Source organism: Pygoscelis adeliae, unplaced genomic scaffold, assembly GCF_000699105.1.
Source record: "Pygoscelis adeliae isolate BGI_AS28 unplaced genomic scaffold, ASM69910v1 Scaffold171, whole genome shotgun sequence".
Classification (NCBI taxonomy): Eukaryota; Metazoa; Chordata; class Aves; order Sphenisciformes; family Spheniscidae; genus Pygoscelis; species Pygoscelis adeliae.
Genome location: NW_008824186.1, coordinates 4,908,657 through 4,931,028, shown reverse-complemented (window position 1 = coordinate 4,931,028; position 22,372 = coordinate 4,908,657). Strand labels below are relative to the sequence as shown.

At 41.3% G+C, this 22,372-nt stretch overlaps 1 protein-coding gene across 1 annotated transcript; it reads right to left on the bottom strand.

The window, feature by feature from the left end:
- Nucleotides 1-797: 797 nt before the first annotated feature.
- On the bottom strand, nucleotides 798-16,735 carry SLC5A12 (solute carrier family 5 (sodium/monocarboxylate cotransporter), member 12). The gene is made up of 15 exons (XM_009334584.1): nucleotides 16,379-16,735; nucleotides 14,249-14,314; nucleotides 12,845-12,896; nucleotides 11,489-11,556; nucleotides 10,267-10,421; nucleotides 9,053-9,193; nucleotides 7,541-7,670; nucleotides 7,109-7,197; nucleotides 5,719-5,831; nucleotides 4,407-4,474; nucleotides 3,966-4,052; nucleotides 3,120-3,298; nucleotides 2,778-2,881; nucleotides 2,434-2,555; nucleotides 798-956 (listed from the first exon to the last, which is right to left on the bottom strand). Exons 1-15 carry the CDS (start codon nucleotides 16,733-16,735, stop codon nucleotides 798-800), a joined length of 1,890 nt encoding a protein of 629 aa, XP_009332859.1.
- Nucleotides 16,736-22,372: the final 5,637 nt, after the last annotated feature.

Genomic DNA, 22,372 nt, shown 5'->3' with positions numbered 1-22,372 from the left:
TTACCGGACAGATTATTTTGTCTAATCACATGCCTTTTTCCAAAATTCAGCATGGATTATCAATTAGGAGGCATCATCATCAAATGTCGTTTTATTTTCTTTATTGCATAAAGGTAGTAGGTGGATCTTTTTGAGCTGAAAGGATGTCTTTCCAAGACTAACATGGATGAAGAACTGTCCTGAATTCAAAGCAAAATTTGTTACTGTCTCCTATAGCTTTTACGATAAGACATTATAAAGAAATCTTAGTTCCACAGAGGAAGCAAACACGATTAACTCAGTTGCTAAAAGACCAGTCTGGTCTATACAATGTTCCTGTGAGGAGGCTTTTTGCGTTACCTAAGAATAGGCAGAGACTAGCTTAGCCTGACCTCCCTCCTCTCCCCCGGGGCTCCCTCCATCAGAGGGCGGTTCACAGTCTCGCCTTAGTGAGAGACCTCAGAAACTTCTCCAAAGTCTTGCTTTATCTCAAGTTCACCTTTGTACATTTCCCTTCAATGACTAGTTACTGAACAGAGTATGGGATAGAGACGTGTTGCGGCTACTTCCAGGCAGGAGCTTCCACAACAAGATTCATGAAACATTTTTTCTGAAATAGCAGTGCTTCCAAAACCCCCTTGTCCGATGATTTCCCAGGTCTGTCATGAAATTCATAAATAAAAATCTGGCCTTTATTGCTATAGAGAGCAATTGTTCCCTCTTGGTCATCTACAAGCTGGTAAATATGATAAAAAGAGCTCTTCATTTCTGAAGCTGGAGAAATAAAGTTTGATTAAATGTCTCTTGTCCCTCAGCTTCTAGAGGCGAGATTCTCTGCTTATATTAGTATAGGAATTTTCCTCGGGATTGTAACCAGGGAACTGGCGTTTGTTTTCTTTGTTGATACTATTCTTGAAGGTGTCATCTGTTCCAGTTTTATTTGCAATAACTTTAGGCAGATTTTTTTCCAAGTCCACCTGAAAAAAGAAAGAAAATAGCCTAGTAGTTTGAAGCCTGTATTCACTGCTTTTTTTCCTTTGCTTAAAGGGTATCTTGTTGCATTTTGAAATTTTGATATCCTTTCTTATAAACCCGAGGAGTTACTTCGCTACATGAAATGACTCTCAGACCCACAAACAGGCACAGTTTAGTGTGCGTCCCCTCCATACACAGCCACTGATTTTCTCATTCCCCCATGGAAAGTCTTTGACAAAAGCAACTTCTCAAACTCCTCTGTTCATGTAAAAGCCTTGAAATGTGCCCTCAGTGCATTGCAAATCACTTAAGTATGCAAATTAAAAACTAAATTTATCTACATTTTAGTGGATTGGGTTTTCTGCCTGGCCTAGGCTTGCCTCAGTGGTTTCACACTGCAACTACTTGATTAATGTTGTCATTCTATATTTTAAGCAAATACAAGGGGATAAATGCATATGTGATTTTTTTTTTTTACTGCTTTTATTGAGATTTTTTTTTCCCTCAGACAAGTTCTAGATGAAGTCTGTGTTGAGCACCTGAAAGCCAAGTGAAATAGCTGAAGCAAATCTAGAGCCAAAGCTGCTCTCCAAATTAGATCGTTAACTTTAATGTCAGATTTAATGCAAGCTGGGTGGAAGGACAGCTTCTACGGTACCGCCGAATACTGTGAGCCTTGTGGCTGAAAGATTACTTTCAAGATTTAAAGGTACCTGTAGAGTACTCTGAAGGAGCTGAAAACATACGTATTGCTTTATGTCTCTTTTATAAACCTAGCAGATTCTGCTAAGATGGAGCAATGTTTTTTCTCTGCAAACTGTTACAACAGTGCAAGAAAATGAGGTGCTCATTCTTTATGGCTTGTTAACGAGCTACGAAGCCCTGAGACACCTGGGGAAAAGCTGGTCCTGTTTCTGTGGAGGAGGTGGTGGGCAGGAGCAGCCCAGGTGCTGGTGGTTGCAGCTCTGCCTGATGGGCCGGCAGTGCTGCCCTGGAGGGTCTGAAGGAGGGGATGGCAGCAGCAGGAGAGCTTCGTGGACGTGTGAGTGCTAAAGTCTTTCTCTCTGTGCTCGGTGGGAGGAGGTAGTAGCTCGGTGAACTCCTCTCTGGGGTGTAAAGTGCGGTTTTGTCCCCGCTTGGCTGCCGGAGCGGGAAGGGCAGGGAGAGGGAGGTCAGCCCCCGTTTCAAAGGCTGCTGGCCGTCCCGAGGGCTGTTTGTCTCCCGAGACCCTGAGTCCCCATGTGCTGCGTAAACAGGGAAAATAGGTGACTTATTACTGACTAACGCTGAGCAGGAGAGTTGGGCTGATCTCATTTCCAGTCTGCGGTGCCTACGCAGCACCCCTTGCATAACTTTAAAAAGCCATTGCTGGAAGCTAGTCTGCTCTCCGCGTGGCACGTGCCCTCGCTTACGTATGTGCACGTGCGCCCACCGCTCCCGGGCCACGGCGGGGCTGAGCCGATGGGTTCAGGTACTCACCTGCTGGCTGTCGTGCTGCACGCCGCACCAGAGGAAAGCTTTGAGTCTTTCGGACCAAAAGCAAAACAGGTTGCAGACTGGCTTAATTAACACCGGTGGAATATCTTCTCCTTTACTAGGTCCTGAAAGGGGAAAATAATGATACCGAAGTCTATGGAAAGCTAGGTGTGAGCCTTGGGAGCCTCGGAGCATGAGGTGGGGGGGAGCGGAATCAGAGCCCGCTGCCCTCTCCTGAGTCTGTGTCTCATGAGCCGCTTGCTGGACTTTTTGAAAGCTCTTTTAACAGCTGAGTTAGATTCTTGTGCTAAAGCAGTTATATATATATAGATATATTGAACACCAACCTGTTACAAAGCTTATCAACAGCCCTGTGATGGCACAGCCTAGACAGCCGATGGCACTGAAGTACAGGTAGGACAGGGAGTACCAGGTATCTGCCAGCAAAGGCCTGTGAAGAGGTGACAAAAGGGAAAGAAGCAGCTAGTGATGACCAATGGGTACGTTTACATTGTCTCTTGACTGTGCCAGCAAAACACAGCTCGCGCTGCAGTCAGTGCATGATCCGGCAGTGGTCCGTGCTCCCAGCCCGCTCGGCGGTTACCGGCTGCACCCCAGACACACGCTGCAGGCTCGGGCTGCACGCTGTGCCAAAACGCAGGCTTAAGTGGTAACGATAGGGAAAATACCTGTCTGGAGCCGCCGTGGGAGCCGCTGTCGTCAGCGCCTCGGTGCTGTTAGCCAGCGTGCAGTTGAGAGTCAACAGTTGCAGAGGAATGGACTTTGCCGGTGGTGCAGGGTAAATGAAAGAGCCAGTACCAGCCCAAAAAGCTAAGGTGATCCCAGCTAAGAGGCCTCCGATAGCACCCTTGGCAGGTATAGAAAGATACTGTTAAAAGTGATGCATGAGAAGTGCTTCTCTGCGAACATGAATTAGGCAGGAGTAGGTGATGACTGGTTACAGTCTCTGTCAGTGTAAATCAATTTTGTTCTCTCTCGACCAAGGTATAAAACATGGTGATTTGTTGCCCTCTAGTAATAAGAGTTGAAGCAAAACTGTGATGATCAAAACTGCAATACAGAGCTTAGTTTTACTTCTGGGTAAAGGTGGTGGGATCGCTCATGGGGCAATATGAAATGAGCTCATATTGTGTTTTGCCTGAGTTAGCAAAGGCGGAGCGATCAAAATCATTCTGTGCGTCCCAAGGTGAATATAGGCTGGGGCGAGTATTGAATATTTTTTTTCTTTTTAATGAAAGAGAAGAAACTCAGAAATAAAAATAATTTAAAAAAAAACCAAAAAAACCTCATGTGGATCTAATCACCAGTTATTTCACAGTTGGTAGGGTCAAATTCAAACAGGATAAATTCAGACAGTGAAAAGGGACCTCTAAACAGATCTTGGACTCCTCAGGCTCTAAATCTGAAAAGCAGCCCAGAGACTAAATCTAAAAAACCCAAACAGTTTTCAAGATGGAGTTTTAACCAAACACCACCAAGAGATTTTTCTTTTAGATAAGGATTTTTCTTCTTACCTTCCAGTTAGCACAAGGAAACACAATTCCCAGGGTAAACAATCCCAGCATGGGCCCCCCACACATCCCGTGGATGGAGAGGGAAGCCTGTGGATGCAGAGAAGATACAGGAGCTTAGTGCAGCAGCTGGAGGGAGCGTGCGCAGCTCTGGTTTCGGTCTGTAATTTTCAGTGGGAAATGGTGGGGGAGAAGGGACCAACAGTGATGTCAGTACACAATTAAAGAAAGAATCACATTCAGTATTATTTCCCAGCAATGAGTAAATAGTGAAGGAGTTGAGGGATTTATGATTTTTTCTTTTTCCCTAGTTATTCCCCTCAGCAGGGTGTCCACAGATATTGTTCAGGTAATCTAGCAGTCCCCAGGGATGTCAGCATTATTCGGTTCATTGCATTTCTGTTCATTCATGTTCAGTTCGCTGCATTCTGAAGCACAAGGTACCTGCACAACTCCTCCCAGCAGCGATGCCGCTGCAGCCATTGAAGTGCACAGGACGCCATATAATATACCTGGAAAAGATCAGGCAGCGAGGTTGTCAGTGCTTGCTAATAGCGTGGACAATTTCTAATTCATCTAGGGTCTGAAGTGACCGGGCAGCATGGAGGAATTTGCACTTTGGGCTTTGATGTTTAAAGCGGACCATTAGGCACCCCGCAGCGTCTTGCGTGGTCTTGTTGGGTTTTTGGTTGGTTGGTTTTTCTTATGAAGCAGAAATTAGCAACTTCTAATTTTAGAAGTTATGCCTCATGTAGAAATGTTTCCATTTCTGTTGCCTTTAAATAATGCTTTTAAAATAATCTAATATATTAATTGAGCAATGGTAAACCACAGGGCTTTCTTCCTTCGACACCAGTTTTAACTTCGTGGTAGGCAAAACTCTGTATGTAGTAGTCTTGAGGAAAGCTAACCAAGTCTCATCTTCTGTGCTAGCACACCTTGGTTTCAGAGGTAAAAATGATCTTTCTAGGTCCTGAGTGCAAAAATTGAGTAGTAAGTGGAAAAGCAGGAACAGAGAAGGTTAGAGACAGTTACAGAGACGGAGAAAGTATTGGTTTAGCTCTTCTGCGATCTTTGCCAACATCAGCAAATGGTTATGATATTATTACAATACTTATAAAAGGGTTATGATATTACTGCAATACTTGTAAAAAGTATCTTAAAAATTCAAAGCACTTTGGACACTTGATATTTTGGCGGTCTGTTTTTCATGTGTCTTTTTTACTTTTTTATTTTTCTCTGAAAAACTGAGCAGCCTGCTTATGTGACACTCTTAAGTTTGAATAGAAATGTCTTATTGTGCTACTATACAACAGTAATATTTAGTAATACAACTATAGATTAATGTGGTAATAACTACATTGATATTCTTTCTGTATTGTAAAGAAGATCCCAGAGGATTCCCCAGTATTTTCAGTAGGCAAAACTTTCCAAAGGATTTTGTGTAGTGCACCATATAGTGCACATGCAGTGCACATGCTTAATTTTACTGAACCATCATGCCGACGTTGATTCTGAGAGTTTATAAAGGGTTATGCTCCTGTGGAGGTTTCTGAAGCACAAGTGTGTTTCTGAAGTAGTGTCTTAGACAGTGCTCTTCACTACTCACAGAACTGCTCTCGGAGTCAACTGAGAGTCCGAGACTCGCAAGGCTCTGAGTATATAAAATCCTGCCTTTTTTTCTCCTGCAGTAATAGCAACTGGCGGGATGGACACCTTTGCCATTAAACAAATGGATCCCATCTAGGGTACCTACACAAGCTTTTGCTGATCCATGTGCTCATCTTCTCGGAGAGGTTTGGGAAACCTTTCTTGACTAAGTCTTCAAAGGTAACAGTTGCTAAAGCGTTGATGCTGGCAGCTACCGTGCTGTAGAAGTGGGGAAGAATGTTAAGTAAATAGGAAGCAATATAAACTGAAATAAGTTGTATTTATGGAGAAATGCTGCCTCTTGTTCAGCATTAATGCTATAAAATGTACAGTTCTTGAAGAGTATTTTTCACGTACGCTGCTGATGCTGGTGAGGTTTCTGTCCCTTCTGCGATTGCTAGAGGCCCTGCTTCATGCTGGCACGGAACAAGACAGAAACTTATCCTAATTGACCCTTCAGTTTACCAAGCTGCAAAGACCTTCAAAATATAGGCATGTTCCAGAATAAAGATATTACTCCCAGAATAAAGATATTACTCCCTTACAAGTCAAAGGATGTGCAGTGACCACTAGTGATACCCTGTTCCTCCACAAAATGCCTGTTCTCTTTTCTCTCATAACTGAAAAATACAGACTAGGAATAGTCTGACTCCTTTAGCTAGGTGAGTTAACCCATATTTGGTGAATACGATCTCTGTGAATTTGTTGTGACAGTATGGCAGTGTCAATACCTACAGCACAGTATTTGGTACTATGTGTCCTTAACTGTGTTCTCTTAGTCTCCTGCCAGGAGCAGCCAGTGCCTTTTATGAAGGGGTTTTTTTTGGTATGGGGTTGGGGTTTTTTTTCTTTTTTCCCCTGTTTTGTTAGTGCTCTTGCTTTTTCTACAGATAAGAGTATTTAGAAACAGCCTGTTGGAGATTAACTCTATGGCATTTGAATAACATCACTGTGAACTTGAATCTTCTCTCTTTCTAATGTCCTATGAAGTATTGATGTTTGGCATGTAGAGGGTAAAAACTACAGTAACGTGCAGCACACCCCGAAGAACACACAGTTTCTAAAACTTCTCTATGCAGATATTTCTTTTCCTAGTCTGTTTCACGCGCAGAGAGACTTGCTGAAAAGCTCTCTATCCCTAACTATGATATTGTGGGAGTCGAGTTGAGTAAAGGTAATGTCACCATGTGCAGCTCCAAAGGTATTTCAGGAAGCCGAGCTCTTTTACAAATAGAACTGGTGTTTCCTCAGTTTTTATACCCTTTTGACTGTGTTGATAATGTTATTCTAAAATGTATTTGAAATAAAAAGATAGTGGAGAAGTGGAGCTAGACTTTGGCATAAATTTAATGTAGCTCAAGAAAGCACTACTGCTTCTTCCTAGAACGTGTTAACAGAAACAGCTGAGCTTTTCTTAGGGTTTCATGTTTTGACCTCGTTCTGGGTCCTCAGGAAATCAGTGGTACGCAGCTAAAATGCATTTCATATTCACAGACCTTAGTGTTCCACTGAATGCACAGGCAACAAACAGTCCCGGGACTCCTGGCATCGAGGAAAAAATGTCCATAACAAAATACGGCATGAGCTGGGGTAGAAGGAGCACAAGAGCAACACAAGCAATTAGTTAAGAATTTCCTGGGTAATGGAAGAGAATTAGCTGCATTTGAGCATGTTGCTAAATTCTGGTTTTGTTCCAACTAACAAGGGGTGTCAGATTTTGAGCGAAGGGGATGTTGTTTGGCAGAAGTGGTCAATCAGATTAATACTGCAGGAGTGCCAGAATAGATATGTTCTAGCCCTGATTCGGCAACCATCTTAGTGCCTGAGGGCTGAAAGGACATAAAGCATCCCACAAAACTTAAGCTGTCTCTATAGGTGCTGTGTCTGGGCCCAAAGCAGCTCCTAATTGTGATAATGGGTATCTGTACCTGGTCAGGCGCTGAAATAAAATCAGCAGTCCAAGGGTCACAACTCTTGTAATGAGAGTACATCACCAAACCACAAAATACTGCGCACACCAGGACTGTCCAAAGTCCCAATAAATTCAGGTAAAGTGCCCTAGAACAAAGGAGAGAAACTCTATTTAATACAAGATAAATATAGAAAAGCTGTTACAAGTTGGTTATTTCTAACTTTTTAGAGAGACACCCTAATCAAAGCTAGCTATATAATCTCTTAAAGGCATCACCAGGATAAGAAATTGGGTGTAATACTAATTTTAAAAAGCATGAAAAAATACAGCTTCTTTATGCTCCAGGGCAAGGTTCTAGGTACCTGTACAGCTGGAAGATACTGATCTAAGACCAGTAACGTGTAGGCAGAACAGGCTGCACCGAGTGCTGGGTCTGTCCCTCCTGTCCCCTGTAAGAGCAGATTGTTGTCTGTCGGGAGTTGTTGCTGTTCTCCCTTTAAGCCACGCAGGGTATTATTTTGCATGGATTCTGTGATGGTTGCAATGCCGCCGTTGCAAAGTAACAAACTTGAGTTTTTTTCACTAGTTCATGAAATGGATGTGGGTGAGGTTGTGTGGCTGCGGTTCAGTAATCCTGTAGTTCCCGAGAGCTGCCAGAATTTATAGAGCCTACACCGTGTTTGGACGTCACCTCACACAAGGTCTCTTGCTAGGGCCAGTTCAGAGCTGTGCTGCTGGGACCCAAAGGTCTTTCAGGACTTGTTACTAGTGATGTTCTCACTGTTGTGACTTCCAATCATTTTCAGAGACTGAATTTCAACAGAGTAAATTCATATAATCCATCATGACCTTAAGAAAAATGAGCATGATTGCAGCTAGCAAAAAAGCTAACTGTTTGCAGAAGGAAAAAATTACCAGCTTTATGCTTTAGCCAAGTGGGCAAGCAATTAGCACTAGGCGTATGAAAAAAATCTGGTTGTTTAGTAAAACATGTGTCTAGCGACGCACATACTAATGCTGAACTTGAGGAAGGTAGCAGACTGGAGACATATATGTCTATACTGTGAAGTTTCACTTGCTGCTTTGCCATTGATTCTAATTATTCTTATATTTTAGAATTTTAATAACTTATCTCATTTTATTTAGATCATGCCTTGTACTATAGTGCCCTATTAAATCAATAACCACTTTTAAGAAAATACAACACAAACACAATTCCAATAAATACATTTTTCCAATAAAGCTGTAGATAGCACAACTTCTGTGTGGGTATCTTTTCCATACTCTGCTTCTGAGGATTAATTTGGCAGCCTGATCCCAAATTAATACGAGTTAGATAGCTACCCATTTTTGTTTCTTGATTTGTTTATGTCATTTAGGGCCAGAGGAAGTAAGACTGTCAGCGCAAAATTAGCTTACTACCACCCAACGGGATCCCAATATTTATTTAACATAACTGACAAACTGCTAGTATAATTCCACATCAGTATTTTTGATTGCTAGAATAGGTTAATGACAGGTAACTTACAGTTTAGCGTGCTTTTCTGATTTGCAAGAAATGCATCTCTGTATTGTGGACTGATTAACTCCATAGAGCCCTAGCCATGTAAATGTTCCCCCAATAACAATTGTCCAAAAGGTATGTCGTCTCAAAGGATCTGCATCAAAGCTAGAAGAGAGAAAGAAGCAATTCAGTTCACTTATTTAAACACACACTTATTTAGCAAAAGGTAGGTGATTTTTCAGAACTATCTGGTACATCCTACCCTCTGAATCAGAAGTACTGCATTGGTAATACTGTTGTCCAGCACAGACAATATCTAATGTGTTTAGGCTTGGAAGTTTTTTTACTTTTATATTGGAACGCCTTACTATCAAGTCAGGATGACCATATATCATGCAGACTCAGTCGGAGGACCAATTAATTGAGATAAATTACATTTATGAGGCTTATTATGCTCTGATTTCAGATCTGTGTCATATTGCAGCAACAGACCTGCAAGCCGTCCTGCCTGGGACCCACCCTCTGCAAGGAACAAAGCCACTTAGTAAGCTCTCAAAATCCTCCAAACTCTTAGTTATATCATCATGATGTGTTATTTCCTTTACAAGAAATTGCCTCAGCTGCAGTATTATCTTTTTTTAACAACGAAATATCATTACTCAGTAATTCTAACCAGTACAAGTACATCTTTCTGTCTTGCATCTGTCATCTTTGCAATTCTATTAATCTTGATAGGTATAGCAGATAACATTTGACCTTGCTGTTAGATTCTGTCAGTGACTTGCCTTGATCAATGAACGTTTCAGTCAATGCCACAAACAGCCAAAGGAAGGTCAGTTTACTATCCCAGTGCACTGGTGCACCATTGCTAGCTGCTGTGGTGAGTGTACTTAAAACGAAGTGCCAGTTTTATGCATAGAAAATTAAAGATAAATGAAATTGGAAGGAATAATTGGGCTGCGTTTGTAGCTACAGAAAGCAAAATGGCAAAGCTCCCTTTGAGTTCAGCAGTCAGGGTTTTCATTTCTTCAGAGGGTAACAGAATGAGGAGTTAAGCTCTCCTGGGGAGGTCAGCTGCGTTCCCAAGAACTGAGGAACCAGGGAATAGACTTCTCTGAGTCACCAAGGTTGTTCACTGGTAGTATAATAACAAGTCTGAGTGGTTTTGGCTTAGTGAGGGTAGGGCTTCTAAACACTAAATATACAAAAAGAGAAGTTTTGCACCATTTGTTTCTTACTCAAAGATGTTTAGTCGTGATCCTTCGTAGGCATCTTCCCAGACCTTGGTCGATCCACCGTTCAGAGTAGTTCCTCGAATCAAAACCGTCACGAAGCCAGCCACCATGACAGTCAGTTGAAATGCATCTGTCCAGACGACAGCTTTTAGTCCTCCCTAAAACAAACAGAAACTGATGCTCTCATCTTATTTCCTGTTGTTCAAGTGCAGCAAAAGGTAGAAAGACCCCTTATTTCAGGAGCTCATGAGCTGTACGTATAGCAACTAGCAAATCAGGACTCTTCTTAAACTTTGTATTCTCCCATAAAGGTTGTATTTTTGCAGGTCAGAAAATGACACAGGGCCTGAATGGTTTGTCCACAGTCATATGAGAATATTTGACCTCCAGTTAAATGCTTTTTTTTCTGCCTCCTTTATATGCATTTGAAGAATATATCATGGTGTGGAACAAAAGCTTAGGGAATACAAGCTGGCCGATGTTTGTACTTCCCATAGCACTCTGTACAATTCTCAGAGCCCAGTGGTCCGCAATTAGCCTAACACAGAAAAATAGCTCCAGAAAATTTGCAGTTCAGCTTTCTTTCACAGCTACTTTCATATTTGATCAAAGCTATCCTAGAGAAACATAAGTGTTTTCAACAAGAGTGGACTGAAATATTGAAAAAATTCATTAGTGGTAATGAGAACAGAAATTAGGTTGTGTCTTGAGCCCCAGGGCTCTGCCACTTCCACTGCAATGTTTATCTTTTTTGTAATCCGGAGTCTCGTGTTGCTTCCTCTCAGAAGCAAAGCTCTCTATGACCTGTTGATCGTCCTTCCTAGGTTTTATCACTCTGTTCTTGATCTGGGGTGACACCAGAGGCACGTTTTTCATTACAATGTTTTTCAGTCTATAACTTGTAAAAGATAAGAAGAATCATCTTCTCAAAAGATTTAGTATGGCAGTGGAAGGTTATCACCTCCTTATCTGGACTCTGCCTCAAGCTGTCTGGTTTAAACCTTGAGACATAAAACAGAGGATTTGAGAGGAAATATTTTTTTCTCCAAATAAACTTATTTATACCACAGAGTCTGAAAGAAATTTAGCTCCATGTTCTCCTACTTTAAACTTCAGTCACTTGGCCTGTATTTAGAAGCCGCTCTTCTGCGATAGCCTGTCACGTATAAAGGGTGGTTGAAGTAGCAATCTGTGTTCCAGCTGTTCGGTTATGCCTGTTACGTACCAGAGTGCAATAGAAAGTGCAGACAATTCCTGTTGCAACTACAGAGCCCCAGAGATCAAATCCAGTGACTGTGAAACCAAAGAAAACCAAATGGTTAGCGAAATGGGAGTAGGTCATCTGGATGGTAACAGAAAAGCTATGATCCTTTAGCCTTAGAAGGGTGGGAGTAACTATTAATTTTAATCTTTTGTGCCTATTAGGAACTTTGCTGGGTTGTTCAGGTTTTCACTACTGGATACTGTTTTGCATTGTTGTTTTCTTGCAAATTGGATTTAACTAACTTTCAAGTGTGCAAAAGTAATACATAAGAGGAAGAATTGCCCAAAGCAAAAACATCATTCCTATGGGACACAGCTTTATAAGCAATGCTTTCCTTCTGTTCTTAGTCCAGAATTTTCTTTTGAGAAATCAAGTTCTTCAGAGATTTCCAAAGATTCCTAAGGAAAAAACCCAACCCCAAACTAAATTCCATTCCCTGCAACTAGGAACAGTTTTAACACTAAAATGTGCTGCTTTAAACCAATTTTGTGTGTTCATTTTACTTCATAAAGTTACTTTATACAAGATGTACAAATTTTGGTTTGGCTTATATTGAAGTCTCTCCCACCAGGCATAGTTTGTGAGGGCAAACCTATTTGTAAAGGATCTCTTATTAGCAAAGTTAGTATGGCCTAATAACGAACATGAACTGTCACATAAAATTCAGTAAGGAAGCTCGGCACCGTGTGGGAGGTGGGAATGGACAAACTGCATGCAAGTCAGATGACGAACAATGAAGGGAGCCTCCCAATCTCTTCCCAATCGATTTTGGTGAAATCAGGAGGTGGGCCATGGTGATTCCTTATGCCCTATGGCAGTAAAATTACTAATCCCATCTGTCGTGATGGATGCTGCGTGCCTGGTTTGCAAAGATTAATTGAAGAAGCGTGCGGACAGCAGCACAGCATTCAGCTCCAGCTACAGGGAATGGAGTTATGCCCATGGGAACCTGAACACGGGAGGCAGGGAAGGGGGGAATCAAAGTACAGAATATGGTCTTGGATCGGCAGCTTGTACTGTGAACTTTGTCAGGATGTTGAGAAATTGTTTGTTAATAACCTCTTCGGGTGGTTACTGAGTGCAGAGGAGAGCAGAGCAGCAAACGCAGGGCCTCCTGCTAATGTACTGGTGTGAGAGAGAGAGATTTGGGGAGTCAGAAACACAGAGCTACAAGGTGCAGGCAAAAACCTTCTTACAGAACTTTTGAGGATTTTTTTTTTTTTAGATGACTTTATCTATTTTTCTCACTTCAGTTATTCTGATTGTCTTGTGGTGCGGTTATTTGGTGTAGCCATGTAGCGCGGCACGGGAACTCACCTTGGTTGAGTGCCAGGGATGGAGCATAAACCACTATTCCTGTGTAAAGGATCTGAAGGAGAAAAAGTTCATGAAAAAAAAACGTGTATGTGAATGGTCAGTGACAAGGCTTCTACTTAGAGCGGGGCTCAGAGCAAAATACCAGATCTAGAGTTTTCTTTAGATCAGCTTGTATTGTATATGGCTTTCTGTTTCAGCCTTAACAAAAAAATCTTTGATTTAATTAGTTTCTGATGGAAGGACCATTATCTGTCTTGGTATTATTTCACCCATTGCTGAGATGACTAGATGACAAAAAAATCCTACTCAAATGGAAAGAGGAGCTCTCAGGAAAATGTGAACAGTGATGCAGAGATAACTTGGATTGATCTTGGAGATTAAACTTCGCTTGTTCCATTCAATCCCTTTCAAAGGAGCTGATTCAGTGCCCTTCACGTGTATGTTCTGACAAAACTGAGGGAGAAACAAAGCCCAGAAGTCAATAAGCATTCAAATCTATTGCTAAAGGGTTTGGAATTAATAAAATGGAATTAATGTAGAAAGAAATGTCTGCCAATGTCCCACAACTTTCCATCATATACATAACTAATGTAATCTTTTGAGAAACTTGGTGAGGCTTTAAATCAAAGGGCAAAAAAGTTATTTGACATCTACGATAGTGCCTTGGGTGGCTCCCTAAGTGTTGGGGTTTGGGGTGGGGGGGATGTAAATTAAGTAGGTAAAGTTAAGTAGTAGTAGTAAACTGGTGTTTTGCGGGGTAAGTAAAGCTAGTCTTTGCTCAGCCTCTCCATCCAAGAGCCAGGAGTGTTGTTTATTTTATCTACACACGCAGGGGTGTGGAGTGGCTAGTCAGTGTTTTATGGTAATGCAGAGCAGTGTACAAATATGGAGTCTGCACACACTAGGCAGCGATTCCTGCCCTGTGGGCTGTTGGGCTTAGTCCCTGGGACCAGGCGCTGGGAGCAGCCCTTGCCACGTGCAGCTGCTTTGCAATGGGATAGCCTCACCCTGGTGTTCTAAATGGGTGACTGGTGAACTAAATGTACCCGGTACAGCTCGTCTAGCTTCTCAAGAAAGACAGAACCCACTCGTTTGGAAAGAGAGAGACTTCAGGGGAACATAATGAGACCAAGATCTTGAGAAGCTGAGGGAGTTCAGCACAACATCCAAGTGTCAGACAACAAAAATGGCATTTTTATTCCTAAACAGGAGAAAGCTAGAAAGTTAGGAAAGTAATAATTCTTTCTTTTTAACATTCACAGCCTTACATGATGAATGAAAACATTAAGGATAAAAGAGTACTTACTAAAACATCTCATTGTAAAAAGAGCACAGTCTGAGACTAGTCCGTCAAAATAAATGTCGAGTGAAATTAGCATAAACAAAGAGTCAATGTCGTCTTACCGTCTGCAGGATGTAGATCAATGTTGCAGCAAGACGGACAATCTTATTAAATCTTAACTCCAAATACTAGGAAAAAGAGGAATCTCAGTAAATCGGACACGTAGCATCTGTGACACAGCTATTAACCTTCTGTTTGCTGTGAGTAACAGCTTACTATGCAAGTAAAATTACTGGCAACTGGCACTGCTGCTATAAATAATGAACAGGAGAGCATTATAGTTGCTACACGTAGAGATAATTACATTTAAGAAATCTTCTCATCAGTAGCATGCACTTGAGGTTATATGCTGGGTTGCAGTGTTCAAAATCTGCTTTGTATTGGGAATAACTGAAAGAGCCCAGGGGCTACAAGGAAAAGAAACTTCAACTTCAAATGAAAGCATATTCCAATTATACGAAGAGGAAACTTGAGGTCATCTCTAGGAGAAATAGCATAGTTTGACTCCTGTAGTGACAAAAGCGGTGGTGGAGCAGATGGAGAAGCATCAGCATAGAGGCTTTCACAGAGCCTGAGGTAAGCTGGCTTTCTCATGTGCTCTGCCTCAGTCTAAAGCCAAGTCTGCACATCATCAACAGGGAGAGGCAAGTGGGGTTCTTATGGACTTCCAGGTGGATGTAGAGAGTCATTCCCTATTACCACACAACCGCGGAGGTGAGTAGATCTGTAGCCCCAAAAGCCCAGATTTTAAGCCTGAGTGACCACCTGGAGTCTTTTTGTAGAGTTACCCAAAAAAATTAAGTCTGGGTTGCTAACCCTGTGGCAGCCTCCCACGCAGCTTTGGGTGGGCTGGGTCTCTCCTTGGGCCGTGGTCCTGAGCGCTCCCCAGCAGACACCAGGCACAGGCTGTTCAAGTCTTCTCTCTTTTCCTTCTTGTTAATTTTGTTCGTGTTTATCTTTCCTGTGTCTCGTGCATAATAAGCCTCACAGTCTGCCATACAAATAAATAGCTATTTTATGTAACTTGGCTTGTTTCTAGAAATAATTCATTAAGCCAGCAGAGTCATCTTTCCAGCATGCTCAAAGGGACTCTCTGGCTACAGTGACACCTTTGATGGTTCAGATGAGAAAAGTAATTCGTTCTCTGATCTTGCATCAAAACCAGCTAGAAAATGCAGTTACTTGTGGCAGTGGGAATAGATGATCAATTTTACTTTTTTCCAACCTGTAACTGAAATATTTCCAAATACCCAGGCAGAGCTGTTTGACCAGCGCCCCTCCTTGGGTTTGGGCTTAGAGAACGTGAGCGGCCTTTCCGTTACCAGGAAGCTCCTTGCGAACTAACCCGGCTTTCTTCATCCAATTCTTGCTTAGCTGAAACTGCCCACAAACAGGAGCAACCGAACTTGCGGCAGTTGATTAAAGTGACTATTGGGCTATTCCCAAATGCTCAAAATCTGTCCTGTGGGTGTGCAGATGACAAGGGCTGCACGCTGTGCTCCTAGCATTAACATCACAAGGACTACTATTTTTTTTTTTCTTTTTACTGCTGAACTGTCATATGAAGAGAATAGTGTGTTACAGGAGGAATGCCAGGCAAAAACTCTAGAAAATTCCGAGATCGTTCATTTCATTTCCTAGAGAATCCCCGAATTCATTCTCCAGCCCTGACTTTTTTTTTGAAAGAGACCTGCCATCTTCTTCCTCTTTATCCCTTCCTCCCACCTCAGCTTTTTAGATATCAAATAGTCCACTTTTATAGTAAATTGGACCAAATTGCCAGATCTAGACCAAGTTTGAATTGGACAGTATTGAATTTTGTTCTTAAAGTCCATCTTTAATACCTGCTGTCTAAACCAGAGCGGAATAGTTACTTATAAGATCAAAAGCATTTGGATACACTTTAAAAATTTTCCAGCTGTAACTTAATTTGGTGCTGGTGTGTAAACTCTTATCCTGTCTTTGCTATATATGCATAACGGGAGCTCTGACCCTTAATTTGTGCTTTCAACTTATGCAATATAAATAAATAGTTTGAATTAATGCAAGCAGCTACTAAAAATTAATGTATCAATACACTTGTTCTGTAAAACACTGCAGAAAGTCTTGTCAGATTTTTCTCTAGAAATATCTATATACATCGTACTGACTTTTATGTTAGAATAGTGCCTTTTTAAATTATTTTTACTTACCTCATAAGTGCTTGTGATGCCAGATCTGTAAAATACAGGTAGAAAAAGTTCAGCGGTAAAAATGATGACAAGTGCATATGAAAGAAAGAACAGAACGAAGGATGCTCCATAGCGATAAACTTCGGAGGGTGTCCCCAGAACGGTGACTGCTGACATGAAACTTGATGTGAGAGAGAAAGCTATTGGTCCACATGTCATCTGCTTACCGCCCACCAAAAATTCCTTTGAAGTTTTCTTTTTCCTCTCTTTAACTGCAAAAAAGACTCCAATGCTAGCACATACTAAAAATAGTGCTGCAAAAACGACATAGTCCCAAGCCACAAATTTTTTGACTTCTGGAGCTACAAAGTTTGACATAGCACCAGTTGGACAATTCACTGATGGAGGATTCTGGTTTTCTATAGCTGTTGCTCTGAACAGATTAATTCAGTTGACAGCAAAGTTGAAGCTTATCTGCAACTCATCAATGACAAATAATAAACAGAAAGACTATTCTGCTAGGAGACTTTTTTTTTTTTATCCAGTTCACTTTTAAGGAGGGAAAAAAAATAGCTAAGGATGAGTTAGGAAGGTGCTGAATGCACTTAGACCCTAGTGCTACTGATGCTTCTGTCAGGCAGGCTGGAACAGCGGACTTAGCTGTGAAATCTGTAGTACACTCCCTTTTTATCTGTGAGGTTTTAATTTAAGGTTAAACATTAGCCCGACACATTGACTTGATCTGACTCTTTTCTAACCTCTCAGTACTTTTAAATAATAAAATGAGAGCAATAAAGAAATAAAGGTGAGCGAAATGAAGGAAAGCTCAGCGTACAGACCTGTGACTCCACTGGTGAGTTTGTTTTCAGAGGAGCAATTCCCTCATATGGTTAAAAACTAAACTTGAACATCAACGATAGGTTGTGGAATTGTCCTTTGACATTCTAAGTGTGTTCCTCAGTAGAGCCTCTGGAAGTTAAGGCTGCCTTAAAGAACTGGAGCCTTTAACGGTTAAAAGTAACGATGGTGCTTTCCCCCCACCCACCATAGCCCAGCCTCGGTGTGTTTGGGAACCCAGGGGACCTCCAGATGAGCCGAAGTGCGGGTTTTGCTACGCTATGTTTGAGGATGACTTTCAGTTAGAAACTAATTTTTCACTGACCGCTACTGACAGCAATTTTACTTATAGTTTATATGGGTTTGTGCGAGAGGTGGCTTATTTTATTTATCCATGTATAACTTGGCCAGACCTGCAGGACAAAAGGGCCAGAGAGAAGCAGATTAGACAACAGCAATGCTTTTCTTAACAATGTCTTTGGCATAATTTGTTGAATTCAATTAATTAGGTTTTCCTTGTGTTGGTGGTTTGGTTTGTTTTGTTTTGAATATTTGTTTTATCTCTATCTATGCCATGACAATATGTTTTCCAAAGAAGCAGGCAATGACTTGTCATCAAGAAGGATTAACTTGTACAAAGAGGTAGTGTGGTAGTCACAGCCCTGAAGGAGGGGTGGAGGGTATGTTTTGGAGGCAATCAAGAGATGCAGTAACCTGCAGTAACTTTAATAGCAAAAGTCCTTTTCTTCAGCCTTGTCTTGGCTGGGGATGGATCCCCACTTCTCCTTCTTAAGTCGTCAGTAAACAGAGATGTTCTTGCTGTGTCAATTGTACCCAGCAAATTAGTGAGTGTCCAGACCTGAAGCCTTGCCTGTTCCTATCCATCTGCTCAGGAGAAAGAGGAGTACATGTACAGCAACCTTCATTGCTTAGCGTGGAGTCACAGAAAATCCGGGACAGCCTATGGTTGGAACTGACTTCTTCTGTCCACATGTGTAGTAGAGATTGTGAAATTTTTGTGGTTGATTTCGGTGAGACCAAGTGTAAAAGGGGGAGTAGAAAGGCCTATTTCTGCTGCAGAATGTGAATTAAAAAAAAAAAAAGCAAAGATACTTCATAAAAGGCACTGCTTCATTTATAGCTGAAATACTTTTAGTTGAAAAAGTGTGAAGTGCATGTTTGTGAGGAATGATCCAGCCCTCTGTGAAAGCCGGGGTATCAATTAAAGCCACATCGCTTGCCACAGCACTTGTTTGTGTGCTGTAACCTGCAGGTAGTGCGATGGAGGGACCAGATGAGAGAGCAATAAACCAGCTTGCATTACTGTGGATCAGTCAAAGTGAGACAGTATAGGTAATGCTCTGTAAACTCTCATCCAACCGCCTCACAGTAATTTGTTTATCTAAGCATACCCCCATTGCTGGTTAATATTTCTCTTTTGTACGGAACAAATGTCTTAAGGTGTGTCCACTCTCAAAAAAGCAGCGACTTTCACTTGCCAGGCGCTCCTCTGCTTTTGGGGTGGGGTTTTTTGCCTCTCTCCCTCTCTCCCTCTCCCCTTATACCTGTAAGAACATGGATGTTTTTTGCAAGTTTTAATTCATACCTACAGAGTCTGATTAATAAATGTCTCTGGCAATGGTAAAAGCCATGCCACTACAATGGTGAGGTTCTAGGGTCAACCACCAACCCAGGCTGGCAGGAGGCTAATTTAATGGGGTATGACAGAGCATGTAGGGCTAACCAGGCAAACCACGTGCGTGCTTCTTCCCATAAACCACAGTTGATTGCTAGCTCAATCCCAATGACGCCAAGTGAATACACAAAAAGCTGCAAAGGAACAAACTTGAGGGTATTTCCTCTTAAATTTGAGCCACTGAACTGCGCCATGTCAGTAAGACTGTATCAGTCTTACTCACGTTGCTGAGAGGGTGGAGAACTGTTTGTGGGGCCTGGAATAAAAATTAAAAAAAAAAAGTTAAAAAAAAAAAATCATGTGTCAGAAGGTTTTGGTGCCGGTCATGTTACCAGAGAAAGTCTAAGTGTAAGATCCCTGTAACATCCATTCTAGGAAAATCAATGTAGTGTAATATATTATTACTGGCTTGAACACATTTTTTAAATGATCTGTTTGCCATCAGCAAACACTGTTAATTAGCAGCTGGGCTAACTGCGCTGTCACACAGTGACGAATAAAGCTGCCTGTCGGCTCATATGGGCTCAGTGCATAAGTTGGGTTGGATTCCAGGAAGCTTTTCCAAACAGCAAAATTCCTATTGGCATACGTGTAAGCCTACAGAGATTTTTTTTTTATTATTATTTTTAAATTATGAATGGTCTTTCTAGCAGAAAAGTATTTTTGGATGATAGTATTTTACACAGAAAGTACGAAAAAGCTAATGAGATAATAAACTGGAAATCAAGTTAGAAATGTAAATTGTATATTATGCTATAGCCCTCTGACATATTTTCAGCATAGCTTCATTGTGTTGTTCAGAATAGCCATTGTAGCTCAATCTCACATAGAAAAAAAATAATATACTTTAGAAATACAATTTCTGAAGAAGAAATATTATTTTAAAATAGTATGAAAACACTTGTTATTCTGTTGTGATGATGTTCCTTAGCTGGGAATAATCGAAATTTTTATTTCCCCTGAAATAATAAAGATAGTTTGTATTTCACTTGTGAAAACTCCTGTGAAATAAAGTTTTAGCCAGCGTAACCCAAGGAAGAAGCTTGATTACTTGAAACTTCAATACTCCTTTCAGTATCAGACTGTGAACCCAGAATTGGACAAAAAATCCAGCTTGGGTGAGGGCCTATTTCAGGCCCCATTTTAGCATCTGAAATAGGTGCTTGAGATAGCAAAGATAAGTGTGTTTCTAATTAGCTGCAGCCTGGCTCTCTGCAGTCAGGCAGGAAAACCTGCAATGGATGCTCTTTCCAGCGAACCACCGTACTTTCTTGCCCCTATTTTGGGGGAACGCAAGTCCTTTAACGGGGAGAGGAGAGATCGGTATAGTTCGAATGAATGGGTGTATATCCCTTGCATCTTTCAGTTTGAGATTAGGAAAACAGCAGGCCTTAATTCGGTGTTATATTCACTTGAGGATTCTCCTCCAGCACTTGCCGGATTCACTTGCCTTTTCCTAACCTCCCAAAAAGTGATGCTCTATGTACCACGCTTTGCATATTTGCAAGTAATTCCCTAGGAGAAACGTAGCAATGCCGAAGCTGCCTCTGCCCCCTGCTCTCCCCACCGTGGCCCTCCCTGTTACAGCCACCTTGTCCACCCAGATCCTGAATTTCACACATCCTATGTTAATATATAGTGAAAATCTCTCTCTAATACAAGCAGTGCGTTTAAGCAGTACAAGCAAATGTATGCTACAGATTTTTTTGTACATAATTACTACCTCTCTAAATAATGAAATTGCTTAAACTAAATTATTAACCAATATTAATAATATTCTCTACTTCTCTAGCTCAGTCATATACATTTCACCTTTACAATCTCTTGATTAAAAGTACTTCAACTAATGGAAAAGTTATTGGCTCCTTATTATTGAAGAGTTTTAAGTTTGAAATACAATGCAGAATCCTGTGTTTAAGTTGGAGTATTGCCATGCACTACCACAAACTAATTGCAAGTGCAGTTAACCCTTTGCTTTACATGCTTTTCTCATCTCCATCTTTGAGAGCTCCTCCCTTGGCCGCCTCTTCTTCCAAGGGCAATCCCCTTGTGTCCTGTCCCTTAACTTGCTATCAAATTTCAGATGTGCAGTTTTCTTTTCTACAGCCACGTTTTCTCTATTCCCCCCCACATACTTGTAGTTTTCAGTAAGTCAGTGAAATTATTTACGACTTTTCACAAAGGGCAGATCTTTAGATTTAGTGCTGTTTTGGCAGGTTGATCCAAGGTCCATCAGGACAGGTCTTGCACACGGAGGTGAACCCCCTGTGGGGGACTATGCAGAACAAGGCAATTTCTTACCAAGGGCAGGGATTTGGGGACTGAGCTGTGTAGCCCCCCAGGCCTGAATTAGAGGCAAGTGTGAAGATCCCGATGCAGCAGCACAGCTATCTCACAGTGGTCTAAAGCTTATCTAAACATTTACTAGATTCTTGCTAATTCTAGACTGATAATACTCAAGCATTCATTAGATTCTTGCATCACAGGAAACTAATTGAGCCACAATTAGCTCTTCTTAATTATTCTGATTAAAAATACTTTTGCTTTAGAGACTTCAGTAAAGTGTAAGGAAAAGTTCTCCTGCTATCATCTCAATGACTGCAGCGTCTCATGACAGCTCATGTTTGGATAGTTATAATAATTATGGGGTTTCCTCATCTTCTAGGAAATTAACAACTTTCAGAGCTTTCATTTGCTGAGTCCTTTTACCTTCTATCCCTATTAGTCTATGATGCAAGTTAGTTATTAATGTAATGATAAGAACAGCTTCAAACTGAGAAATCTGCCAGGTTTGGGTGCCCGTGTGCCATCCACGTGGGATGGTGTCACACTGCATAACTGTTGACAACATTTGTTGGGTGTAAACCACTCACTTTAAGGTCACATTTGACTATACTCAATGACTAACTTAGAGCTCGCTTTTCAAAAGTGGCTAGCACTTAAACGTTCTCAGTGTGATGCTTTATAGGTAGATTTTTAAATAGCCAGGGGATATTACTTGCAACTGTTCTTCATAGGCCTCAGTGCTCCTTGCTAATGAAGCTTAATGATGACAGGACTTCAAGGCTTTTGAGCAGAGAAAAGGTGTCCAGAGAAGAAAATACATAATGCATGAAATCATTGGAAATGTATAAAGTGAAGGATTTTCAAAGAATTATATTTTACCATTGCATTTTAAGTTGGCAGCATCCTTTACCCTAGGTTGTGGTAACAGTTTCACAGGTGAGAGCATGTGAAAGAACGTTTTTCATCAGTTATTCGGTTCTTTGTTTGGAATTTTATCCTGCCTCAAATAACCTATGTGCATTACCTGCTTTTATGCATTTCGGTGAGACCTTTTAAGTACTTTAGTTATATATGTTGTTATTTATTGGGGGGGGATAAATGATCGGTTACATCTAACAGTCTTGTTTGCGCAATAAATGTAATCATGTAGGACAGTGATTTCTCAGACTTTTCTGCAGTGGACTTTCTGCTTCCAC

Excerpts from the sequence above, each read along its gene's own strand:
- SLC5A12 (XM_009334584.1), bottom strand. The coding sequence starts at position 16,735 with ATGTCAAACTTTGTAGCTCCAGAAGTCAAAAAATTTGTGGCTTGGGAC. Across the intron at positions 11,557-12,844 it reads ATCCCTGGCACTCAACCAAG|TCACTGGATTTGATCTCTGG; the intron begins GTGAGTTCCCGT and ends TTGGTTTCACAG. Across the intron at positions 4,053-4,406 it reads TGCTGGGAGGAGTTGTGCAG|GCTTCCCTCTCCATCCACGG; the intron begins GTACCTTGTGCT and ends CTGCATCCACAG.